The sequence below is a fragment of the Lissotriton helveticus genome, chromosome 2_1 (genome assembly GCF_964261635.1).
Source record: "Lissotriton helveticus chromosome 2_1, aLisHel1.1, whole genome shotgun sequence".
Lineage (NCBI taxonomy): Eukaryota > Metazoa > Chordata > Amphibia > Caudata > Salamandridae > Lissotriton > Lissotriton helveticus.
Window position 1 is genome coordinate 456,314,584 of NC_136059.1, and position 20,875 is coordinate 456,335,458.

Consider the following 20,875-nt stretch of genomic DNA (forward strand, 5'->3'; position numbering starts at 1 on the left):
CTTTCGAGCCGTTACATAATTGTCCTCTCAGACTCTCAAGACTGCTTTTCTGGTTGCCATCACCTCTGTTGGCAGGGTGAGTGAGCTTGAGGCTCTCTTCTAAACCTCCTTTCCTTGCTGTTCATCTGGACAAGGATGTCCTCCTAACTCGACCTTCCTTCCTTCTCAAAGTGGTTACCTCTTTCCACATAGGACAGGCCATCACTTTGCTCACCTTCTGTCCGCCCCAGCACCCTTCCAAAGAGGAAGAGAGACTCCACCATCTGGATCTATAATGTGCGTAATCTTTTTACCTGGATCGCACAAAACCATTCCGGCTTGATGATCAACTGTTTGTGGGCTATGTTGGTGCCAAAAAAGGTCGGACCGTGCAAAAACGGACCATTTCTTGATGGGTCGTTCTTTGCATTAAAATCGGTTATTCCTTGACAAAAGAGGAGCCTCCGGTAGGGCTCTGCGACATTCCTTCACGGCGACGGCAGCTACTACTGCTTTGGGACAGGAGTCCCCCTCTGTGACGTCTGCCAGGCAGCCGCGTGGCCATCCCTACAAGTTCACAAAACATTACTGCCTGGATAGTCCAGTCCAGAGACACTGCTTCTTTGGCCGTTCAGTTCTCCAGGACTTTCTGGTGTGAACTTGGTTCGCAGACCCACCTCTGGGGTTGGTATTGCTGGTGTATCTGTTTTAAGGTAAGGAATCTATAACTAATCTATTTCAGATGAAGAAAGTGCTTACCTTTGGTAACTATATAACTGTAAGACATATATTAGTCAGTATCAGGGCAGTATGGAGCCAGCAAGAAGCCGCAAAATGCCGCCTAGCTGTGTGTAGGAGTTCTGACTCCAAATTCTCTAGATCCAGTCTGGCACCTGAGGAGCTGTACTTATGTGAGAAATCTGCCGTCACTCCAGTAGAAAGACAATTACTGTGGGTGCACTTACAAACCACAGATCCTCTTGGGCAGTAGTGGTCTCTGATGCACTCCCGGATCTTGGTTCAAGGACTTCACAGCAAGCTTCACCGCTGCCGCAAAATCCTGCATAGTGACTTGAAAGGCAGATTAAAGGGTGGAGGCCAAATCTACTACTTAATTTGCCAAAGGCTAGTGGCTCAGTTTTACATATTGGAACTGATGCTCCACCAGGTATGCAGCTGATATTATTGAAGATGGGAACTGATGCTCTACGAGGTATGCAGATGATGTTAAATCACCAACTCCCCCCACACTCCTCCCACCAGGTCCCACCTATGCGGAGCGCAGATCTTGCTAAGTAAGTGTCGATCATGTTCCATCTGAGCCTGACCTGGAAAGAAGTCCGTATGGGACATCACTGCTGTGCCAGCTGCGTTTCTCTGTAAACCACCCCAAGCTCTTTTTACCTGCTTATCCGGTTTATTGCTCTTGGTTAAAATGTTCCCTATTCAGTAAACTGACAATATGAATTGTTCTTTCAGGCTTACCACCATCTTTATAATGTCACTTCGTCTGTGTGGGTCCAGAAAAAGATGGTTTGTGCTGTGAGACTAAACTGGTGGTGTAGGGGTAAGTCATAGGAATACCTAATTGGGGAGGTCACCCATGCCCAGTCTTGATTCTACAGTGCCAGTGCAATCTAGCTCTGCTACTTACCTATTGGTATTGTTGGTCTCGTACCCAGGGCTAGTGCTGTGAATAAACTGCAAAGCCACATTCTGCACTCAACTAAACTTCAAAATAAATTAGTAAACCTGCATTATACTTCGGAGTAACTTTTGATCAGGTGAATAGATTTTAGAATGAGTGTCTTAGGGTATTTATCTCCAGTAGTATTGTTCTGCAGAAGAGGTGAAGTTAACTAAATGAAGTAAAACAAACCCGACACCATGACAATCTGTGCAGTTACTCTCTTCCCTACTGCCATTGTCCGTGATTGCTGTATGACAGACCAGGCATGGTTCACAACACTTAAAATGCTCGAATGACAGTTTTTGGAGGCAGAGAAAAAGTTGATGTCTGACTGTAATACACCTTGTTTTTAAAAGTAGATTAATAATCAGTTTTTGTGTCCTGTCAGGTTTCATTGTATTATGATTTTCTTGTTTTAGGAAACTGAAAAGGCCTTTAACTATAATGAAAGTTCCAATAAAGGTAAGAATTTGTTTTCCAATAGTTTTTTTATGTGCAAGACTATCACTCTAATGTGACTTTTAACTATATTGGCTCAGTTTGTGCTTTAGTTTTTACTTGGAAAAGTAAGACTAACCTGTTATTTGGGTATCTTGCTGCAGCCCTCACACCCTGATGTCTCAACCTTTCCTGCTTCCCTTGCTTTTATTGCTAGAGTATATTTTTTATGTGCAAATCACACAAATGCATGGTTCATAATTGCATGTTGATTGATGCATCAAAAATGTTTGTATTTGCGTGTATGATGGCAGAATTGGCAGAATTCCGTTAAATTATCTGTTAACCGCATCGTTGCGGCGCATTTTCCCCTGCTGCGCTGAGTTTTTTAAAAACCCATTATTCATGACGAGCTGGGCTCGTCATGAGCGTGCTGGGAGGCTACCTCATGACGAGCCCAGCTCGTCATGAGCGTCGAAGGGGTTAAATTAGTCCATGTGAACTACATATATAGGCTGTGGGGTTTTAGGTTTAAACTTATAAAACCCCACTGAAAGAGAAATAGCCCTCGCCAGTGAAAACATATAAACACTGAACACACCTGCACAACCACAAACTAAATGCCATTCAAAGAAAGGAAAAAGAGACTGAAAGAATCATTTAATTTCTTCCTGACGGGGCCAATACACTAAAACGTTGTTATACAAGCTAGCAGTAACAAAACCTGGGCTAACATTCTTCTTGAGTTTTGTTGTTTAGGGATGCCACTAAAATATTGTTTGTTCGTCCTTTTGCTTTTTTCAGTTTTGTGGTCTTTGGTCTAAAGATGCAGGGTTTAGAAGCATGTTTTAGGTCTCGTTTAATTATTTTATAAACTGTAGAGAATCGGGAAATATCAAAATCATATTTGATATTTTGGCTGCGTTTGATTCTTTCACTGTTAGGTAAAATGGCTTGTTTCATAAGAAGCTTTCCTGATATGTGTAATCACATTTACCCACCGAGAATGGGTAAAAACCCTTAACCGCATGCGTGCGGGCGGAATTCCGCTCGTACGCGGAGATATGCGAAACCGCACTTTACGTGACGAGCTGGGCTCGTCATCAGCGTACCAGGAGGCTACCTCATGACGAGCCCAGCTCGTCATCAGCGTGGAAGGGGTTAATACATCAACCCACAGTTTCTAGTGGGTCAGTATTGACAGTAGGTAAATTGCGAACACCTCAGGATTTAAACATTTAATGCAAGGTATAGTGACAAGTATATGTATAAAGAGTGCAATCACCAAGGATATTGATGAAAACGTGACAACAGACTTTTGGAAAACATGGAACGCAGTGTCACTTGGAATGCTCTGCAAAAAAAATCTTTTCAAGTTCAACAAAGATTGGAGTGATATTGTTTGGATTTGCAGTGATTCAGCTACATATATGAAAAAGTTGTGTGATGACCTGTCAAAATTGATACCTGAGCTGAAGTGATTCCCTGTAGGAGATCCTTGCCTGTTTATGGTATGCTGAAAGCATCTTTGCAATCTTCGGAGTTAATGAGGGATGCTATTGACTTTTTCAGTCCATTCTGGTGCACTGTTCCCTTATGCACAGGAACTAAATCACAAAGATTTATAATTGTGTGCTTAGTGTTTAATCAAAGAGAGCCATCTCAACTGTGTCCCTTAGCTGATGGTTCTCACTTTAAGGGGCTATGAATGCTATATTATCCATGTGGCGACCGTTTACAGAATGTTTGCTGAGTGATGTGCCAAAGGCAAGACATGTGATGATCTTTGGTCACATAAACATACTGATGTGAAAAAGTGCACTCTACTGCATTATTAGATTTTTACTGGAAAACGTAACTTCTGTAGTGGACAAAATAAAAAAAAAACTAGAGCTTGAAAAAAGCCTTTTCTGTCAAGTGTTCAGCATAATTGGTGTAGATGTGAAATCTCTCCTTGAGAGTAGGCTGGGCGACACCTTTAATGACTTTGGTACAGCAACCAGTATTGGCAGGGAAAGCTATGTCAGTGGCCGGGGTTAACAAACTGTGACCTGGCTGTTTTGGAGTTGCCCGTCTCAAGTGCCAATGTTGAGAGGGTCTTTTTCAGAAGTTGACATGGCAAGGAAAGGGCGAGCTCACATGACCAAAGACTCACTGACGGAGTCTTGTATGGTGTATTAAAATAGTTTAATTTGCAAAACTCTATTTGGACCTCATATACACATACGTACATTGTCTATATATCATGTTCTATAAGTGCAGAAAGCAAGCAATACGTTCCATAAACACCGGAAAAACACTTTGTTTTTAGTGGTGCGAAAATGTGTAACCACTGATAACTGTTTTTTAAGGTATTGAAAACACTGAAAAACCCCCACAAGAATTTACCAAAAATAGAAACTGAAAACAGGAAAGCCTATACATAGATCTCTAGTATGGATTTTGTGACCTAATTCCACTTCTTCCAATTGGCACTAAGTACAAGAGGATAATTAAGCTAAATATGCAGAAGCTTTATATAATAAAAAATTAAACACTTCACTCATTAGAACAAGAATGTTGGTATTTTGGCTCATGGTAGAGTGCTACTCTTCTCTATGCTATAATTAGCAAGCCTAGGTGCCATTTGTACCCTTTTTACCGATTCGGCACACACAAGAATCAGGACTATATTCTTAAAGTCAGTATAGTGAGGTCCCTTATCAATATCAAGGGGCATTTTGTTTGGTCGTATTCTAATAGTTTTCCGTAGGATCCACGCGCTCAGTGGGCATGGATCCTGTCACGTGACATTTTTCAGAAATCGGGCTGCGCAACAGGCACAGAGGCACAGGGTAAGCATTCATACTTAGTGTATTGACTTCAGAAGAGGACATGAAGGAAAAGTAAAACAAGACCTCTTGTATATGGAACTCAATTAATTGCAGAGTTCTACTCTTAATTTTTTTTAAACAAAATCAAACATAACAAGCATTTGCAATGCAATAGGTCTCGCATTAGGCAAAGTTTGAGCTTTTAGTACTGTAAATGGCATTGGCTATTTTTTTTTGCAGTAGTTACGTTTTGTTTTTATAAAAAGGGACATATAAAATATGTTGCATATTGACATATAATGATGCAGCCCACCTATGACTTATGCAGCAGCAAAATGGAGCAGCATTGAGATCAGAGTGCAGCTCTGGAGGCCACATGTCCACCCACATAAGAAATGTTGGTTGTCCACTGACAAGTTTCCGAAATGGCGCCACCTCCTCTTCGTAACTGAATAATAAACAGATACAGAAAATACACACCACAAGCACTGCAATTTGGCAGCTGCGGCGTCTTCTGCATGATTATAGCGCCTCCCCTCCACATAATTCATCGCTTGCCACATAATTTATCACTTGCCACATAATTCATGACACATAATTTATCGCTTGCCACATAATTCATCGCTTGCCACATAATTCATCGCTTGCCACATAATTCATCGCTTGCCACATAATTCATCGCTTGCCACATAATTCATCGCTTGCCACATAATTCATCGCTTGCCACATAATTCATCGCTTGCCACATAATTCATCGCTTGCCACATAATTCATCGCTTGCCACATAATTCATCGCTTGCCACATAATTCATCGCTTGCCACATAATTCATCGCTTGCCACATAATTCATCGCTTGCCACATAATTCATCGCTTGCCACATAATTCATCGCTTGCCACATAATTCATCGCTTGCCACATAATTCATCGCTTGCCACATAATTCATCGCTTGCCACATAATTCATCGCTTGCCACATAATTCATCGCTTGCCACATAATTCATCGCTTGCCACATAATTCATCGCTTGCCACATAATTCATCGCTTGCCACATAATTCATCGCTTGCCACATAATTCATCGCTTGCCACATAATTCATCGCTTGCCACATAATTCATCGCTTGCCACATAATTCATCGCTTGCCACATAATTCATCGCTTGCCACATAATTCATCGCTTGCCACATAATTCATCGCTTGCCACATAATTCATCGCTTGCCACATAATTCATCGCTTGCCACATAATTCATCGCTTGCCACATAATTCATCGCTTGCCACATAATTCATCGCTTGCCACATAATTCATCACTTGCTCTACACATAAAATCTCCTGCATTTATTTACACCGACGAGGTAAAGAGACTACACAACACTGGAATCAGCAGTGTTTCTATACAGTCCTGGAAGTTCAAAAAAATGGCACGTGACTGTTGGCAGACTCAACTAATACGCCACAATGAAGTCAAAGTTCAAGAGATGCTGGCGTTCCAAACAATGTAATCTCATCTAAATACTAGCTTTTCTTACTTTTAGGCCAATTCTTCTCATTTACAATGATTAATCCATCTCCATTTTCAGGTTTCGCCTGCACAGCGATTGTGCTGTGCTTGAAATTGCCGCCACGGTTAATATAAACTTCTCATTGGTACATGTCACTTACCTTTCTTCCATTTCTATTGGCTATTGCAGATTTCCCTGCATTTAACACTGCTTGTTCCTCATCTGCTTCTCTTATCAGTTTCCTGCCGAAAAACTGTAAACATACGCTCTGGTGGAACTATATTTTCATAATGTTTTGCCTTTTACTCTTGCAGCATATTTATATAACAATGTATCACCCGACGAGATTCAAGTGATTTGCATAGAATCTCAGAGTGTTGCATGGCGCAGCAGACGAACTGCGACCCCCAGCTCTCGAGTCAGCAGCCCTGGCCGCTGCACCACATCCTCTCCACTCCCGTCTTATTTGTCAGAAAGCTTTTTCCTTTTCCCGGACGATGATTTTTGAAAACAGCTCTTTATTCGTTACTTTGGTAAAACTGAAGCATTATTGCTTTATCTGCCAGGCTTCTTCTATCCTGTCCAGGACAGCAGGAGTCCAAGGCCACCAGTGTTAACATTTTGGGGTAGCCCATTATGTTCACAAAGCTTCTCCCACGTTCCCTCTCCAATTATACATATTGTCCAACTCTTTCCTTCCCACCTTACCCCAATGTCCTAAGTCTGCTTAGAAGCAGCCACAGAAAACAGTAGAAGTGCCCCACAAGCAGCCAACATAAAATGAGATACTTCGAATACTGAAGCAAAGGACTTTAAAATCAATACAAAGTGTTTGATGAATGTCTGGCATGTGTACCGTTACAAAATCGCATGCTAGCTTTGTGAATATCTGCTAGGATAGGAAAAAAACATGCAGATATCTGCTGGCTGTGAACTGGCAGCTGTACCGGGGCTTGCAGGGTACAAGGTATCACTGCATAAAGTTCGCCGAAAGGCAGCACACAAGTGGAATCGAGTACTGTCCTCCAATCCCAATCTCCCAAACTAGCCACCTCCCCCACGTGACTGCCACTCAACAAGGGAAGAAAGAGCACAGAAGGTCCACAGGGCGACAGAAATCAGACGTGGGCAAAGGTGAACCATAAAAAGTCACTCATTTCCACCGACCGGTATGTTACTATTGGGTCAGAACAAAGAAATTACCAACCTCAGATATTTGGACAGTCTACAAGATATTTCAACATACCTACAGAAAACTAAGGTCACACACTTTCCACATGAGCTCGGACAGTTATCACTACAGCTGGATCTGTTCGTGGTGTAGCTTTGAGGGCCTTGGTGATCTCTCTAATTAATCCTATCGAACGCCAGCAATTCATGACATTCCAAACGGTATCATTTATAGATCACAGCCATAACGGAAGAGAAGTAACCGGTCAGGTCAAGTGCTTGCCTCATGCTTCTCAGCACAGACTGAAGAGGTTTAAGGCTGTTGTAGATTCACCTGCTACGGGCAACCACACCACAGTAATGGGGCGTAGTGGTCTTGGTGACTTCTGTAGGTAAGGGCTTTGCGACAATTAATTACGTCTCTGTACCGGGAAATGAACCATGCCTTCATGGTTTGGTATCCGGCTACTTTCTAGACGAGCCCAGAGGAAGTGCAACTTCAAATAAGCCGGGAGGGAGGAATCACATCGGGAGATTGACAAGCAAGGGAAGTTGGTTATCCCTCAGGGATGGTCATCAACTACTTTTTCATCGGAGGACATGGAGAGATTACGAAGTGAAGCTAACGTACACTTTGTATTACCCAAAAACAAAATACTCTTTTTTACATCTGTGTTCACTTTCGAGTTATTAACTGTGTATAAACAACTAAATAAAAAAAATATGTAAATCATTTACACAGGGGGTAACTGGGATGTGGGGAGACTGTCCTGAACAAGCACAAAACTAAAATTTTGCAGCCAAGAATAGGATAGCCAGTCTGTTACAGAGGTATGGTCTGTCGCAAGAGACAGGCTGTGTCTACCAGTCATGGACGTAGCCAGTCGCTATAGTCACCAGGAACGTCACAAGAGCCAGAATGCCTGCAACAGCCTCATGACTGTCACAAGAGCCAACTTAACTGTAACAGCGCCAGCCATGACTGGTCACAAGAAAGAGCCTAGTCATGTAGGAGTCCGTATGCCTGCATCTGCTTCGTCTCTCACAATTAACCAGCTCCTAAACACATTCATTAATGGCTCACGAAACAGGCCTGAAGTGTACACAGTGTCTAAAGAAAACTTACCCCACAGAGACAGCCTACCTACTGGAGACAATATTGTTCTACAATTTCTGTTATTTTGGAAATTCTTATGAACCAAAAGAAGAAGTAGACCTGAAAATCTCCCCGAGGCTCTTTTCACTCGATATGAAACTTCGGCTGAACCGAAAGGGAAAGGCAGCTCGTCCGAATACGGCTGACTTCACATTCAAGGATTGCAATACAGGGGTGGGATGTAGCGCGTCAAAACGAAGATTCCAGGCTGTTCCACCTTGAAACAGTCTGGCAGGAGAGATGATCGCCAATACTCCTAGCACCCAAAACTTCTACACCGGTTCAGCCACAAAAAAGACTGAGGACGGCTGTACATTTTGTTATAGTGAAGAGCGCTATCCAATTAAGTTCAGAAGAAAGCTCTTGACTTTAAATGGATGACGCTCTTCACTACAAAAAAAATAGAAGAAACACACCACAACATGTGCAGCCCCTCAAAAAACAAAAAATGGAATCCGACCAAAAAATATTGTAAGTCAAAACAACGCAACGCCTGAAAGACAGCACACAACTGACCTAGTAAATGCATCATACAGTTACAAACATACAGCTAATACTACCACGAAACGCAAACCCTTATGTAAGTAACTTCCGCGCTATATAAAAAAATGGATAATTAAATAAAAAATACATACCGCAAAACATCCTCGTTACTCTGCCGGCCTGCGACCAGGAAGTCAGGCAGGCCGGCGCGACAACAGGAAGTAGGAGGGCGGGAGCCTACCCCGCCTCCCACGGAAGAGCCGGAAGAGCCGCGATTGGTTGCAGCACCGGAGCAGGCAGGAGCCTACCCTGCGCCCCGGTGCCGAAGAATGGAGGAAGAGTCCTGCTGCCGGTGAGTGGGGCTTCGCTTTGTGGCTGGCCTGCGAGGGCGGGAGGGGGGCATGTGTGGGCGCGCGTGCGGCGGCGGCCTGTGTATGTGTGTGAGCGTGCGAGTGTCTTAGAGTCTGTGTGTATGCGTGTGTGACTGTGGGGGAGGAGGAGGAGGGGGTTGCCTGTCTGGGTGCCTGCGTGTCTGTGTAAGTGTAAGTGTGAGTGCGCGCGTGTGTGTGTGTGTGTGTGTGTGTGTGTCTGTGTGCATGCATGCATGCGCGGGAGGCTGGGAGGGCGGCGCAGGACGGAACGTGCGCGTTCGCGCACACCAATCCAGCCTGGACTGCGCTCGTGCACCTTCTCGTCCGTCCTTCCCTCGAGACAGCTGACTATACGTCTCCGTCCCTGGAAGCATCCTTTGGATGCTAATTCCAGGGCGAGACCTAAAAACGGCACTGTGAAATCTGCTGATATGTTGTGTTTAATAAACTTTAATCACAAATCCTTTTGTAGACTCAGTTTCTGATGCAATTGCACTTGCAAAGTTAAGTGCAGGTCTGCTGCCACTTCTTACAAGAACATTTGCCTGTGCAACCAGCTGCAGCTTTGCAGCCACACTTGTCAAAGAGACCACATGTAGTGCTGTCCACAATGGGGACCATCACTGATTGTCTCTGCCCATTTCCCACCCCCATCCCTCCAGAGTGGGTAGCTCCTGATGAGGTATGTCACATGGAGACATCATCCATGTTTGGTAAATAGCATGCTTAGTATGTTCAAGAAGAGCAGACTGTCGGTGGGATGGCTTCCATTGTCTTTTTTAGCTGACAAAACGTTCTGTGTGGGCTTCATTCACTATCTCCACTATCTAGCTTGTGCTTTGGTACAAGATTATGGTGAAGCTTTCAAGAATTTCGGAAGCTGTTAGTCTGAGGGTTCGGGGCTATGAATGGATTCCTGGCAATGTCTGCCAAGGCTGCTGTAACTTCCGGTGAAGATTTCCAGGCCAGCCATCCTGATTTCTTCCCTTTTTCAAAGAATGCAGAGCCTGTGTAGCTGTGAAACACCCGGCAAGGCTGTGGAATTCTTATCTTCCAAGGTTTCAGCAATGACATTAATGTGGATGTAGGAAAAGTTCATCCACCGAATGCTACCCAGGTATTGGCCTTGGGGCACAAGTCGTGTAGCTAGTAAAACCTTCCTGTCCACATCATTACGACTTTGATGTCCAGAGGGCAGACCAAACACCACATATTGCCTTGTTGCAGGGCATGTTGTACATGTAAGGCCAGTCTTGTATCTGCCTATTTTTGGTTACAGGCTGGCATGGATAGGTTACTGCCTTTTATCAGAACGCCGTCTCCATAGGTTGTCACTACTTAATTACCAGGGGTGAATTCTCTGCTCTCGATCTTCTCAGCCAGGAACATGAACAACTCCTGTTTACTGTCTGCATCAACCAAGACGTTTTGGCACTGTCCTGAGAATCTTGTTTTGATTTGCAACCTTTCTTCGCTTTCATTTTCCTCTTCTCTCTGACATAGTATTTGATGCTGCTATTGGCATACCTCTCCCAGACAATGTGCACCCTTCTTGAGCTGTCAAGCTGCTGTACTGTTTATGGGATAAAAACATTGGTGGCATAGTCTTCAGAAGTCATGACGCCTGCAGTTGGCGAGATGAGCTGCACCACAGAAGCTCCATTGAACACCTTCAATTCACAGGAAGTTGCCACATTTGTCTCTGCTGTTCCTTCCCAAAACATCAGCTCAGGAGCAAGATCTCAAACGTTCTCATCTGTTGATGGCTCTTCCTCATCCAGTTCTTCCAGGGTTGTACCAGTTGCATCATCAATAGCATCGAATTCAAGTAGGGTTAGCGCAACTCTTACTTACGCCTGTACCAAACATGTCATTAGGTCAGAATTTATCCCAAACAAAGCTTTCCTTTATCAGACATGGACGGTGGAAATGGGTGGTTTCCGTGGCCGAAGAAATTGTTCATATCACGCTCCTGTTGTTGTGTGACGATGTACAGTATCGAGAAAAGGTTCACATCTGTCTTCAGACTTTGCAGTGTTGTATGTTTGTTTTGCACTGATTTTCGGAGCAGGAGACTTAAACCGTCAGATGGAGTTCTTAATTGGGTCATGAATAGACCTTTCACAGTCAATGAGGACTGACTTGCATTTGTTCTTGCACTATTCGCGAACCTCTTGGATCATACTCACTGTTTTCACCTCAGACTGGTTGAGGACATCGTGAGAATCCAAAGTCTGCTGCCTTCAGTTGCATTTAGAAAGGGGTTGCACTTAAATAACAAAGTAGTCTTTGGTGATCAGGTACTTTTTTTAATACAGCAATATCCGACTGTTGTAAGCTCTGTCGGCTGACACGTGTATGTGGAATATAACTCATTACTAGTTATCCATTGTCTTGCTCAAGTAGATCCTACCAAAAATCTAAAGTGTCAGCAATACAAGTCACATGAAAAGAATATGGTGCTTTTGTCCGACTTTTCCTCATCATATATAATTATCGGTATACCTGACTTTATTCGTAATGTGACATGATTTTTTTAATTTTTTTTATTTTTTTTGTCCTCATTTGCCTTACCCTCTTTACCCTCTCAAGAAACGCCAACCACCTTAGGTGTCCTACCATGGGAGACAAGATTTTAATTATCTCCCAAGACACGATTGACATAATGGCGGAAGAAGAGTCCAGAAAACAAGAGGGGGGAAGGGGTACGGGCTAGCAATTACTCTAAGGTATTTTCCAACCTGTTGGACCATTACAGTATCCGAGGGGACCAACGACCCTAGGTCCATGGAGTGTTGTAGGCATAATCATAGGACCCGGGGGAAAAAAACAAAACCCCGGAAGTCCTATCTCCACTGAACCAATAAATCCCAGAAAACCAAATTCCGTTTACAGCATAGTCTGGCCAAGTCCACCCTAGATGTTTCATATAGGGACATCAGCCAACCCGAGTGCGATGGTGCCATGGTGTCAACCCAAAACATACAAATTTGACCCCCCTGCCAGCAGATCTCCCCATCTTACAATCCCAGCATCCTTCACGGGGGTCGCCAGACTGTCCTTTAAACACGGTGGTAGACCTGGGGAGTTCCACAATGGTGCAAAGTTTGAGAAATAAGAAAGCCCTATTCTTTCTGATCTGCGCCCAGGCTTTAGCCAAAGATTGAAGTATTTTTAACTTAACCTTTTAAAAAAAATTCTGGTCCCCAAATTTAAACAAAAACCCATCAGTTGGTAGATCCGCCCCTACTAGCATGGCTTGAAACATCATCCCTATTGACGAGCTAGATGGTGTTTTCAAGAGCATTCTAGAGTGGGACAACTGAAAAGCCCATGCATAATACTGTAAGTCGGGTAGTGCCAGCCCTCCCTTTTCCCACTCCTTCTCAACTTCTTCCATGCCAATCTAGTAGTTTTATAGTTCCAGATAAAGGAGTTAATCTCTCGCTGACATTTATCTAGCTGTTTAACATCATAGGCCAAGGGGATGGTATTAAAGATAAATGTAAATTTGGGAAGGATAGACATCTTTACTAAGCTAATCCTCCCTAGTATAGTAAGTGGAAGACTGGCCCATGATTTTAATAGCTTCCGACATTCCTTAAAGACCCGGTCTAGGTTGTTTTGCGTGATATTTCCAACCTCTTGAGTGACCCGAATTCCAAGATAACGCATGGAGGTCACATCAAATTGTATATTGGCGATGTTCCAAGCCATTATTTCCGTTTTACTTGCGTTAATTTCGTACCCCGAAATCCGCCCAAACTCCTCCGCCCTCTTGATAACAATGGGGAATGCTAGATCCGGATCAGACGTAAAGATGAGGATGTCATTTGCATAGAGTGCTACCCGCCCCTCCCACCCCTCAAATTTAAAAGAAGGGATGTTGACCTCTTCTCTCAAGACCTGGGCAAACGGCTCGATGTACAAATTGAAGAGAAGGGCAGAAAGCGGGCAGCCCTGCAGAGTGCCCCTCGTAATTTTAAAGGGTTCTGTCAGAACACCGTTGATTAGCAACCTAGCCAATGGGGCCTTATACATGAGAGTAATAACTCGACAGAAGCCGTCTCCAAAGTTAAATTGTCTCATAGCCGCGGCCAGATAGGGCCAATTGACCCTATCAAAGGCTTTGGTTGCGTCTAAAGTGAGCGTTGCCTTAGGAAGAGAGAAAGTGGAGGCGATGTCTATAGCCCCCACCAAGTCGTGCGTAAGATCAGCTAACTGACGCCCTTTTATAAACCCTTTTTGATTGTGATGAATGATTGAACCAATTTCGCTCCCCAATCTAGTTGACATGATAGTTGCGAAGATTTTATATTCGTTGTTCAGGAGCGAAATTGGTCGGTAGGATCCGCACTCAGTTGCGTCCTTCCCTGGTTTAAGAATCAGGACGATGGTTGCTTCACTCCACGACTTTGGGGTTGCCGCCCCCTTCAGGAGAATCTCGTTAAAAAGGGCGGTCAATGTTGGGACAATAGCTACACCTAATGCACGATGGAGCTCTCCTGGTAGGCCGTCAGGACTGGCCGCCTTCCCTCGCTTAAGATGTCCAATGGCTTTACTCACTTAAGCCTCTGATATTTCCATCTCCAGGAGATTACTTTGTGCTGTTGAGAGAGTCGGCAGAGAGATATTATCAAGCCAGGAATCCCTTGCCACATAGTCATCGATAAAATCCTCTTTATAAATCCCCTGAAAAAAAAAAAGGCGCTCCCAATATCAGAGTTAGAAATCCTAGAAGCAACCTCACCTTCCAGTTTTATTTCTCTGATGTAGTTTTGTGCTTGGTCAGATTTTGGTCAGATTTTACTTTCCAAGCCAAAACCCTGCCTGCAGCCTCTCCAAATTCAAAATGAGAGATCTTGCTTGCCTCCCATCTCTTAGCCACCCTTTCTTGTAAAGTGTTCTCAAGCTGTTTTTTCAGCTCAGCCAGCTTCCTTTGCTCTTCTGTTGAACCCATGGAGGTGCCGAGCTTTTGTTCAATTGAGTTAATTTCCAGCTCAAGGGTTTTAATCATCTTCCTGTATATCTTCAGTCTATGGGAGGCTCTTTTGGTTATACACCCTCTCAGAAATGCTTTCAGGGCCTCCCACACCGTGGCTATAACAGCAGATTCAAGATTGATCTCCAAAAAAGATTTAAACTCTGCTAAAAGAAAACGAATTTCATCGTCTTTTAGTAAAATAGTACGATTGAAGGACCATGAAGCATGTCTAATCTGCTGACCGGATTTTAAAGTAAACAAAATAGCCATCTACCGAAATTCTTAATAGAAGCCATCTCCCACTGTGGTCCTCTTTATAGTCCAGTATCTGGACTTTCGCTTGTTTTTTAAAAATAAAGAGGATCCCTCTTATGTTTGCATTTTGGTCTGTACATATAAATTTATCGATCCATTTCTGCTTTCTTAACATATTGGTAACTTATCCCCTGAAGGTGAGTCTCCTGTATGACCATGATCTGCGCGGAGGAGTCTCTCAAATATTGGAGGATTCAGTCTCTTCTACGCACGCGCAGGCCATTGACATTCCAGGAAAGGTATTGAATGGAAGTCATATCAATGCTTTCCTCTCCTTACTCCATCCCTTCCGTAATCCCAGAGATCTGGCCCATTCAACCGCGAACTCTGACGACACTGAACGTGGATAAATCTGCTACCAGGACACATGGAAAACTTAAAAAGGGCTGACATATGAGGATTTAAAAAAAATCCCCCCCCTTCCCGGGACCACCCACACTTACACTGGCCTGATGTATAGCCAGATTTGCGTCTTCTAACAGCCCCCCCCCCCCCCTCCTACACTGCTTAGGCTAAAAATACACCTACTGTAAAAAACAAATACTGGAAACGTGACCAATGGAGAGAACCATTTTTATGTATTTTTGTGTATACTTTATTTTTCTTTTTTTAATTTTGTTAATTGTTTTTTTTGTCCCCTCCTACCAACAAAATTTGTGAGTTATGGGCTTATCCAATCTCTTGGGCCTAGAATAGTTTACATGGTGCAAATGTTGCAATGTACTATGCATTTTAACTTCCCCCTCGTGAGCGATCCCCAATGCATTCCAGCAATTAGTCGGCCTCGAAAGGGGATCAGATGTTGTACATTTTATTATTGTACATCACCCGCAAATACGCGGGGAACCTCATCTGCACCGTTGCGCCCAAGGATCTAAACTTGCCCATTCTTTGGCCAAGTTCCCACTGTCGGTCTAATGTAGATTTAGAAAGGTCCGACCGTACTTCAGAGGGTAAATCTGGACCTTTTAGCGGTTTTGCTTTCAGTGCGAGGTTTAGGATTTTTTCCTTTAGGGTGTATGTGAGGAAGTTCACCAGTATCTTTCTGGGTTTAACTCTGCCGGGGTTTAGACGGAAGGGATCCCAATGTATCTGTTGAATATCTCTCCCTAAGATGTCAGGTGCCTCGTCAAGGTTTAGGGAGTCTTTTAATAGTGAAACCACGAAAGCCTTAATGTCACCCCCTTCTTTCCCCTCCGGGACCTTCAGGAGCCGAAGATTGTTCCGCCGGGAGTAATTTTCCAGGTACTCTACCCTCTCCCGCATAACATCCCCCTCTCTGTAAGCTTTGAATTTTCGTCTCAGCTCTCTCCAAATTGGCCTCAGTGACCCCACAGAGCCCTCGAGGGCCTCTGTTCTTTCGCAGAGACCATCTACTTTCTTCTCGAATTTCACACGCAGCCCTGATCTCATTCTGATTTGATTTGGAGACCACAAAGCCGCTCCTTATCTCCTCCCTCATAGATGTTAAAAGTGCCTCGAGCGAGTTTCCAGCCCCATTTTCTCCTTCCTCATTTTTTACCCCAGCATTTTCCTCAGAACCGGTACACTCCCCAACACCAGGGGGTGGGGAGATCTTCAGGAAACCCCAAATCTCCTACTTTAGAATTGATTGCCCCCTCATCCTGCACAACTAGTACTTGCTTCTCAGCGACCGCAGTAGCAACAGCTGTGGGTAAACCTCGAGGGGGAAGAGAGAGCTCAGCCATACTTATATTAGAAATAGTAGTGTGAGATTTTGTAGGGAAAATATCCAATACCTGGGGTAATACCTTAAAGAAGGAACGCAGTGAAGGGGTAATGCGAACTGCGCTGCTTGATGGATGTTTATTCTTAGCCCCTCTCTGAGAGCCACTGCTAATTTTAGCACATTTGCTCGCCTCTTTACTCCTGGCCCCCGGGTTAACACACGCGCTTTCCCTAATTCTATCGGCCTCAGCCTCAGCTTCAACCCCCCTAGCTGCTGCTAAATCTTTCTTCGCCCCCGCCTCAGTTGGGTCGTGTACATGTTTGCCACTCTTAGATCCTTTCCCCCGCTTTTTACTTTTTGAGGCCTGCTTTATATTTGTATGCTTACTGGAGTTGGATTGAGGGTCCCAACACCCTTCGCCAGACCCCCAACACCCTTCGCCAGACCCCCAACCTTACTTTTACCGTCCACAGCAACCCCGCCAGGAACCTCGGAGCTTTCCCAATTCGATGCCGCAGGCTCCGTTTCGTTCTCAATGGTCCTCTGCGGGGGTCTTGGAGGGGCGGGGGGAAAAAGTGGAAAATGCGGGAAGAACCCTGGCCGCCGCACCACCTCTATCACTGCCGGAGTTTCCTCGGAGGTGCCCGCGAGCCGCCGCCCTGCGGCCGCGCCTCAGCTCCACGGCTGCGCCTCAGCTCCACGCTTCCACTGCGGCAGGAAGGCAGAGGGGAGGCGTTGTGGATCCACTCCAAAGCACATCGGCGGATTAGCAGAAGCCGGTAAGGGGAACCAAACAAAAGCTTTCGCAGATTTAGTCTTCACTCATTTCTGCCCGCAGCCGTTTCTCACGGTGAATAAGCCACATAACGCGTCTCAAAACACCGACGCATGCAAAGATATAGCAGTGTGGAGAGGTCTGTCAGGACGCGCTCACCGCTCTAGCCTACAGCCGCCATGTTTTCCTTGTTTTTGTTAGGGTAATGTGACATGATTATATTATCTGAGGGCCGCACCAATGTAATCCTTGGTCGAGAGGGACTGCTGTTCTCTTGGACAAGTGGTGCAAGTTTGTGTTATGTTGCATTATTAAATGATCATAGAGTTTGCTCATGTGTTACTGTGGGACATGGAGTAGAGTTGGTCACAGAATGGAGAATGACTAATACCTGCCGGACAGGTGATGTAAAATTGAGGTTGTCCCTGGAATATTATTGAATTAATACTCCAGTCCTCCAAGAATAAAAGAAAAAAACAGAAGTAGAGCACAGACAGGACAACTCCAAGTACATGCTTAATTTCTGTTCGAGAGGTAGGTTTCTGCGGTGCTCCACTCCACCAGTGGATTTGTTCACAGCTGGAACTGGATGATAATGCAGACCCTGTGTTGCCCCCGACCCAGATGATAGCCCCAGTGCTGGTGCCCCAGTATACCTGGGTTTCCAGCACCCTAAGGAGTTTCTGCAGCCCATAGTGGCATTACTTAGAAGTGCATCCGTTTCGTTTTGCCTGCCTGCAGGCCCCATGATTCCGTTTGGGCCCCTGACTAGGTTCAGTGTACCTAATGGCAGTCGACCCCCAGAGGCCTGCTGCAGGCCACCACACTCGTGCCAGCCATAGCTGCACTGTCACCCAGGACCCTGCCGATAGTTGCCCAGGCTGACTCCATCAGTCAATCAGTAGGTTTGTAGAACGCTAAATGTAACCTTGGAGGGTATCCAGGTTCCGGCAGGGTAGAGTTGATTAGGCGAATAGCCAGGGCTTATAGCTTTTCTTGAACTCTGAAAGAGAGTGAGAGGTTCATAGATAAAAGGTTAGCTTGTTTAATGTCTTCACTGCTAGTTAGGAGCTGGAGCAACCTACACATGTGCTACTTTGGATGTAGGGAGTGCTGGGTTAGGGAAAGGGATGCAGAGTGGAGGTGTCTGGTGGGCTGATAGAACTCCAGGTGGTGGTTCAAGTAGGTGGGTTAGCGGTTGTGTAGGGACTGGTATGCATGGGTCAGAAGCTTGAACTGGTATTTTTTCTATACATGGAGCCAATGGTGTTCCCTGAAGTAAGGAATGATGTGGGTTTGTCTAGGGGGATCCAGGACTAATCTGGCTGCTGTGTTCTGTATGGTCTGTAGTCTGAGCTGCGATCCCTGCGTAGAGAAAGTTGCCATAGTCGGCTGGAGAGGGGGGCCTGGTTGATAGTGCGTCTTGAGCTTTGGGGTAGCCATTTGAATATCTTTCGAAGCATACAGAGGAGGATGATTAAGTAGGAGGAGAAGCCTGTGTCCTGTTTAGCTTGGCTCAGGATTGGAAGCCATGGAACAAGCCATATTAACTGATTTTGATTTACCTATGCAAACTTTCCTGATGGAACTTATGGTTTTCACCCTATACCAGAGCTATTTTAAATCCGATAACAAATGGTATCAGCAACTCGTGGGAACTTCCATGGGAAATTGCGCAGCCCCTGTGTATGCGAATATCTTTATGAAGACCTATGAAGAAACCAACATCCTGAATAATCCAAATTGGACGTCCAACTTGAGAATGCTAGTAAGATACATTGATGATATCTTAATCATATGGAACAACACAAAAGAAAAATTGGAAGAAGAGCTGACAAATCATAATGCAGTTGATGAAAGGATTCAACTCACATGGGAGATTTCTGACGAAACAATCACATTTCTAGATGTACATATCACTATATCTACAAAAGGTGTGGAAACTGACATCTACCGAAGGAGTACTGACAAAAACAATACCCTACACTACAATAGCTTTTATCCAACAACTCTCAAACAGCATCTTCCCCTCTCACAAATGATGAGAGTAAAAAGGATCACATCAGACCCCAACAAAGCATCTTTAAGAATTGAAGAAATGGGAGAGAGATTTGCTAAGAGGTTATCCCGACGAGATAATCACTATGGCCAAACAAAGAGTTAACAAGATGAAAAACTATTTACTCAAAGAACACAAAAGAACCGATGAGGCAAGAACAGCCATTGTTCTAAATACTCTACATCCAGTATGAGCTTCAAAAAAATCATCAAAAACCATTGGGGAATTTTGAAAGCAGAACCTGATTTTAACACCATCTTTGACAATCCTCCCATCTTTGCATATACCAGAGGTAAACACCTAGGTGAACTTCTCAAATTCCGACACCGGCCACATACGGAAGAACCAGACCATGTCTACATTGCGGCAACTGCAATAATATTATAAGAGGTACCACAATAACTATCCCTATGAAGGGATACAATATCAAATTACGTGTCAATGCCACCTGTGACACTCCCAATGTAATACATATGTTGAAATGCCCATGCGTCAAAGTGTATGTCGGGAAGACCGAGAGAAATTAAAACAAGGATTAATGAACACAAATCCAATATAAGGACTCGCAACCAGAAATCGTCAGTTGCACTTCATTTCACGGAAGAAAATCACAATGTGTCACAACTACAATTTCTAGGACTGGACAACAACAAACATCTACTTCAGAGAGAGAACAACTGGATTTACACCATGAACTCAAGTAAACCTTTTGGTTTAAATGATCGCATTGAAATTGCGTGCTATTTATAACATGAGCTGTCAATTGATTGATAATGTTGCTGTACTCCTTGATTCTGTTTCCATGCTTGGTGCATCAATCACCATGCGTTTTTAATTTCTCTGTTTATATTTGTGTAGTTTTCTCACACTGACCTGTACTTTTTGAGATTTTACATTACACTTTTACATATTTTATTTTTAGCATCTTGCCACCTTTTTCAATCGTATTTGTATACACTACACTGGTCTGAGTGTTTCTTTCACTTCAGACTGACTAGACCTCTTAGTTTTTTCTTTATTTCTATGACTGTCATTACCACGTGATCGGCACTCGCCATCCAATCAGGACGTTTTCCACATCGTAACTAGGAAGTAGGCACAGACAAGCATAGCGGACATACTCCGAGAGCATTACCCGCGAACCCGAAGAGAAGGAAAGGACGCCACGCGTCTTGACAGTAAGTATCCAAACTGACCTTTCGGGGCTGCGTAATGACATTGTACTTATGCCATGACGATAATGCTCACGACTACATATTTTCTACTCTACAGTCCCACAAGTTTTCGTGACTCGTTTGACCCTTTTTGAACACAGTGGAGTCCATTTCACTTCTGACATGTAAGTTTAAGATCCGTTCGTTCTTGTGAACCCCTATTTACCAAAACAGTGATAGCACTTTTAACACTGGGCACAACACATGAGCACCGTGAGCACTATATGTACGCATGGAA

At 44.2% G+C, this 20,875-nt stretch overlaps 1 protein-coding gene across 7 annotated transcripts in view; it reads left to right on the top strand.

Moving 5' to 3' along the window:
- The window catches only part of DDX4 (DEAD-box helicase 4), a 1,965,714-nt gene that overhangs the window by 62,419 nt on the left and 1,882,420 nt on the right, over window positions 1-20,875 (top strand). For all 7 annotated transcript variants that reach the window (XM_078675096.1, XM_078675100.1, XM_078675101.1 and 4 more), the window contains exon 3: window positions 2,089-2,131. In XM_078675096.1, coding sequence (XP_078531222.1) covers window positions 2,089-2,131 — 43 coding nt within the window. The remainder of the gene's footprint in view (window positions 1-2,088; window positions 2,132-20,875) is intronic.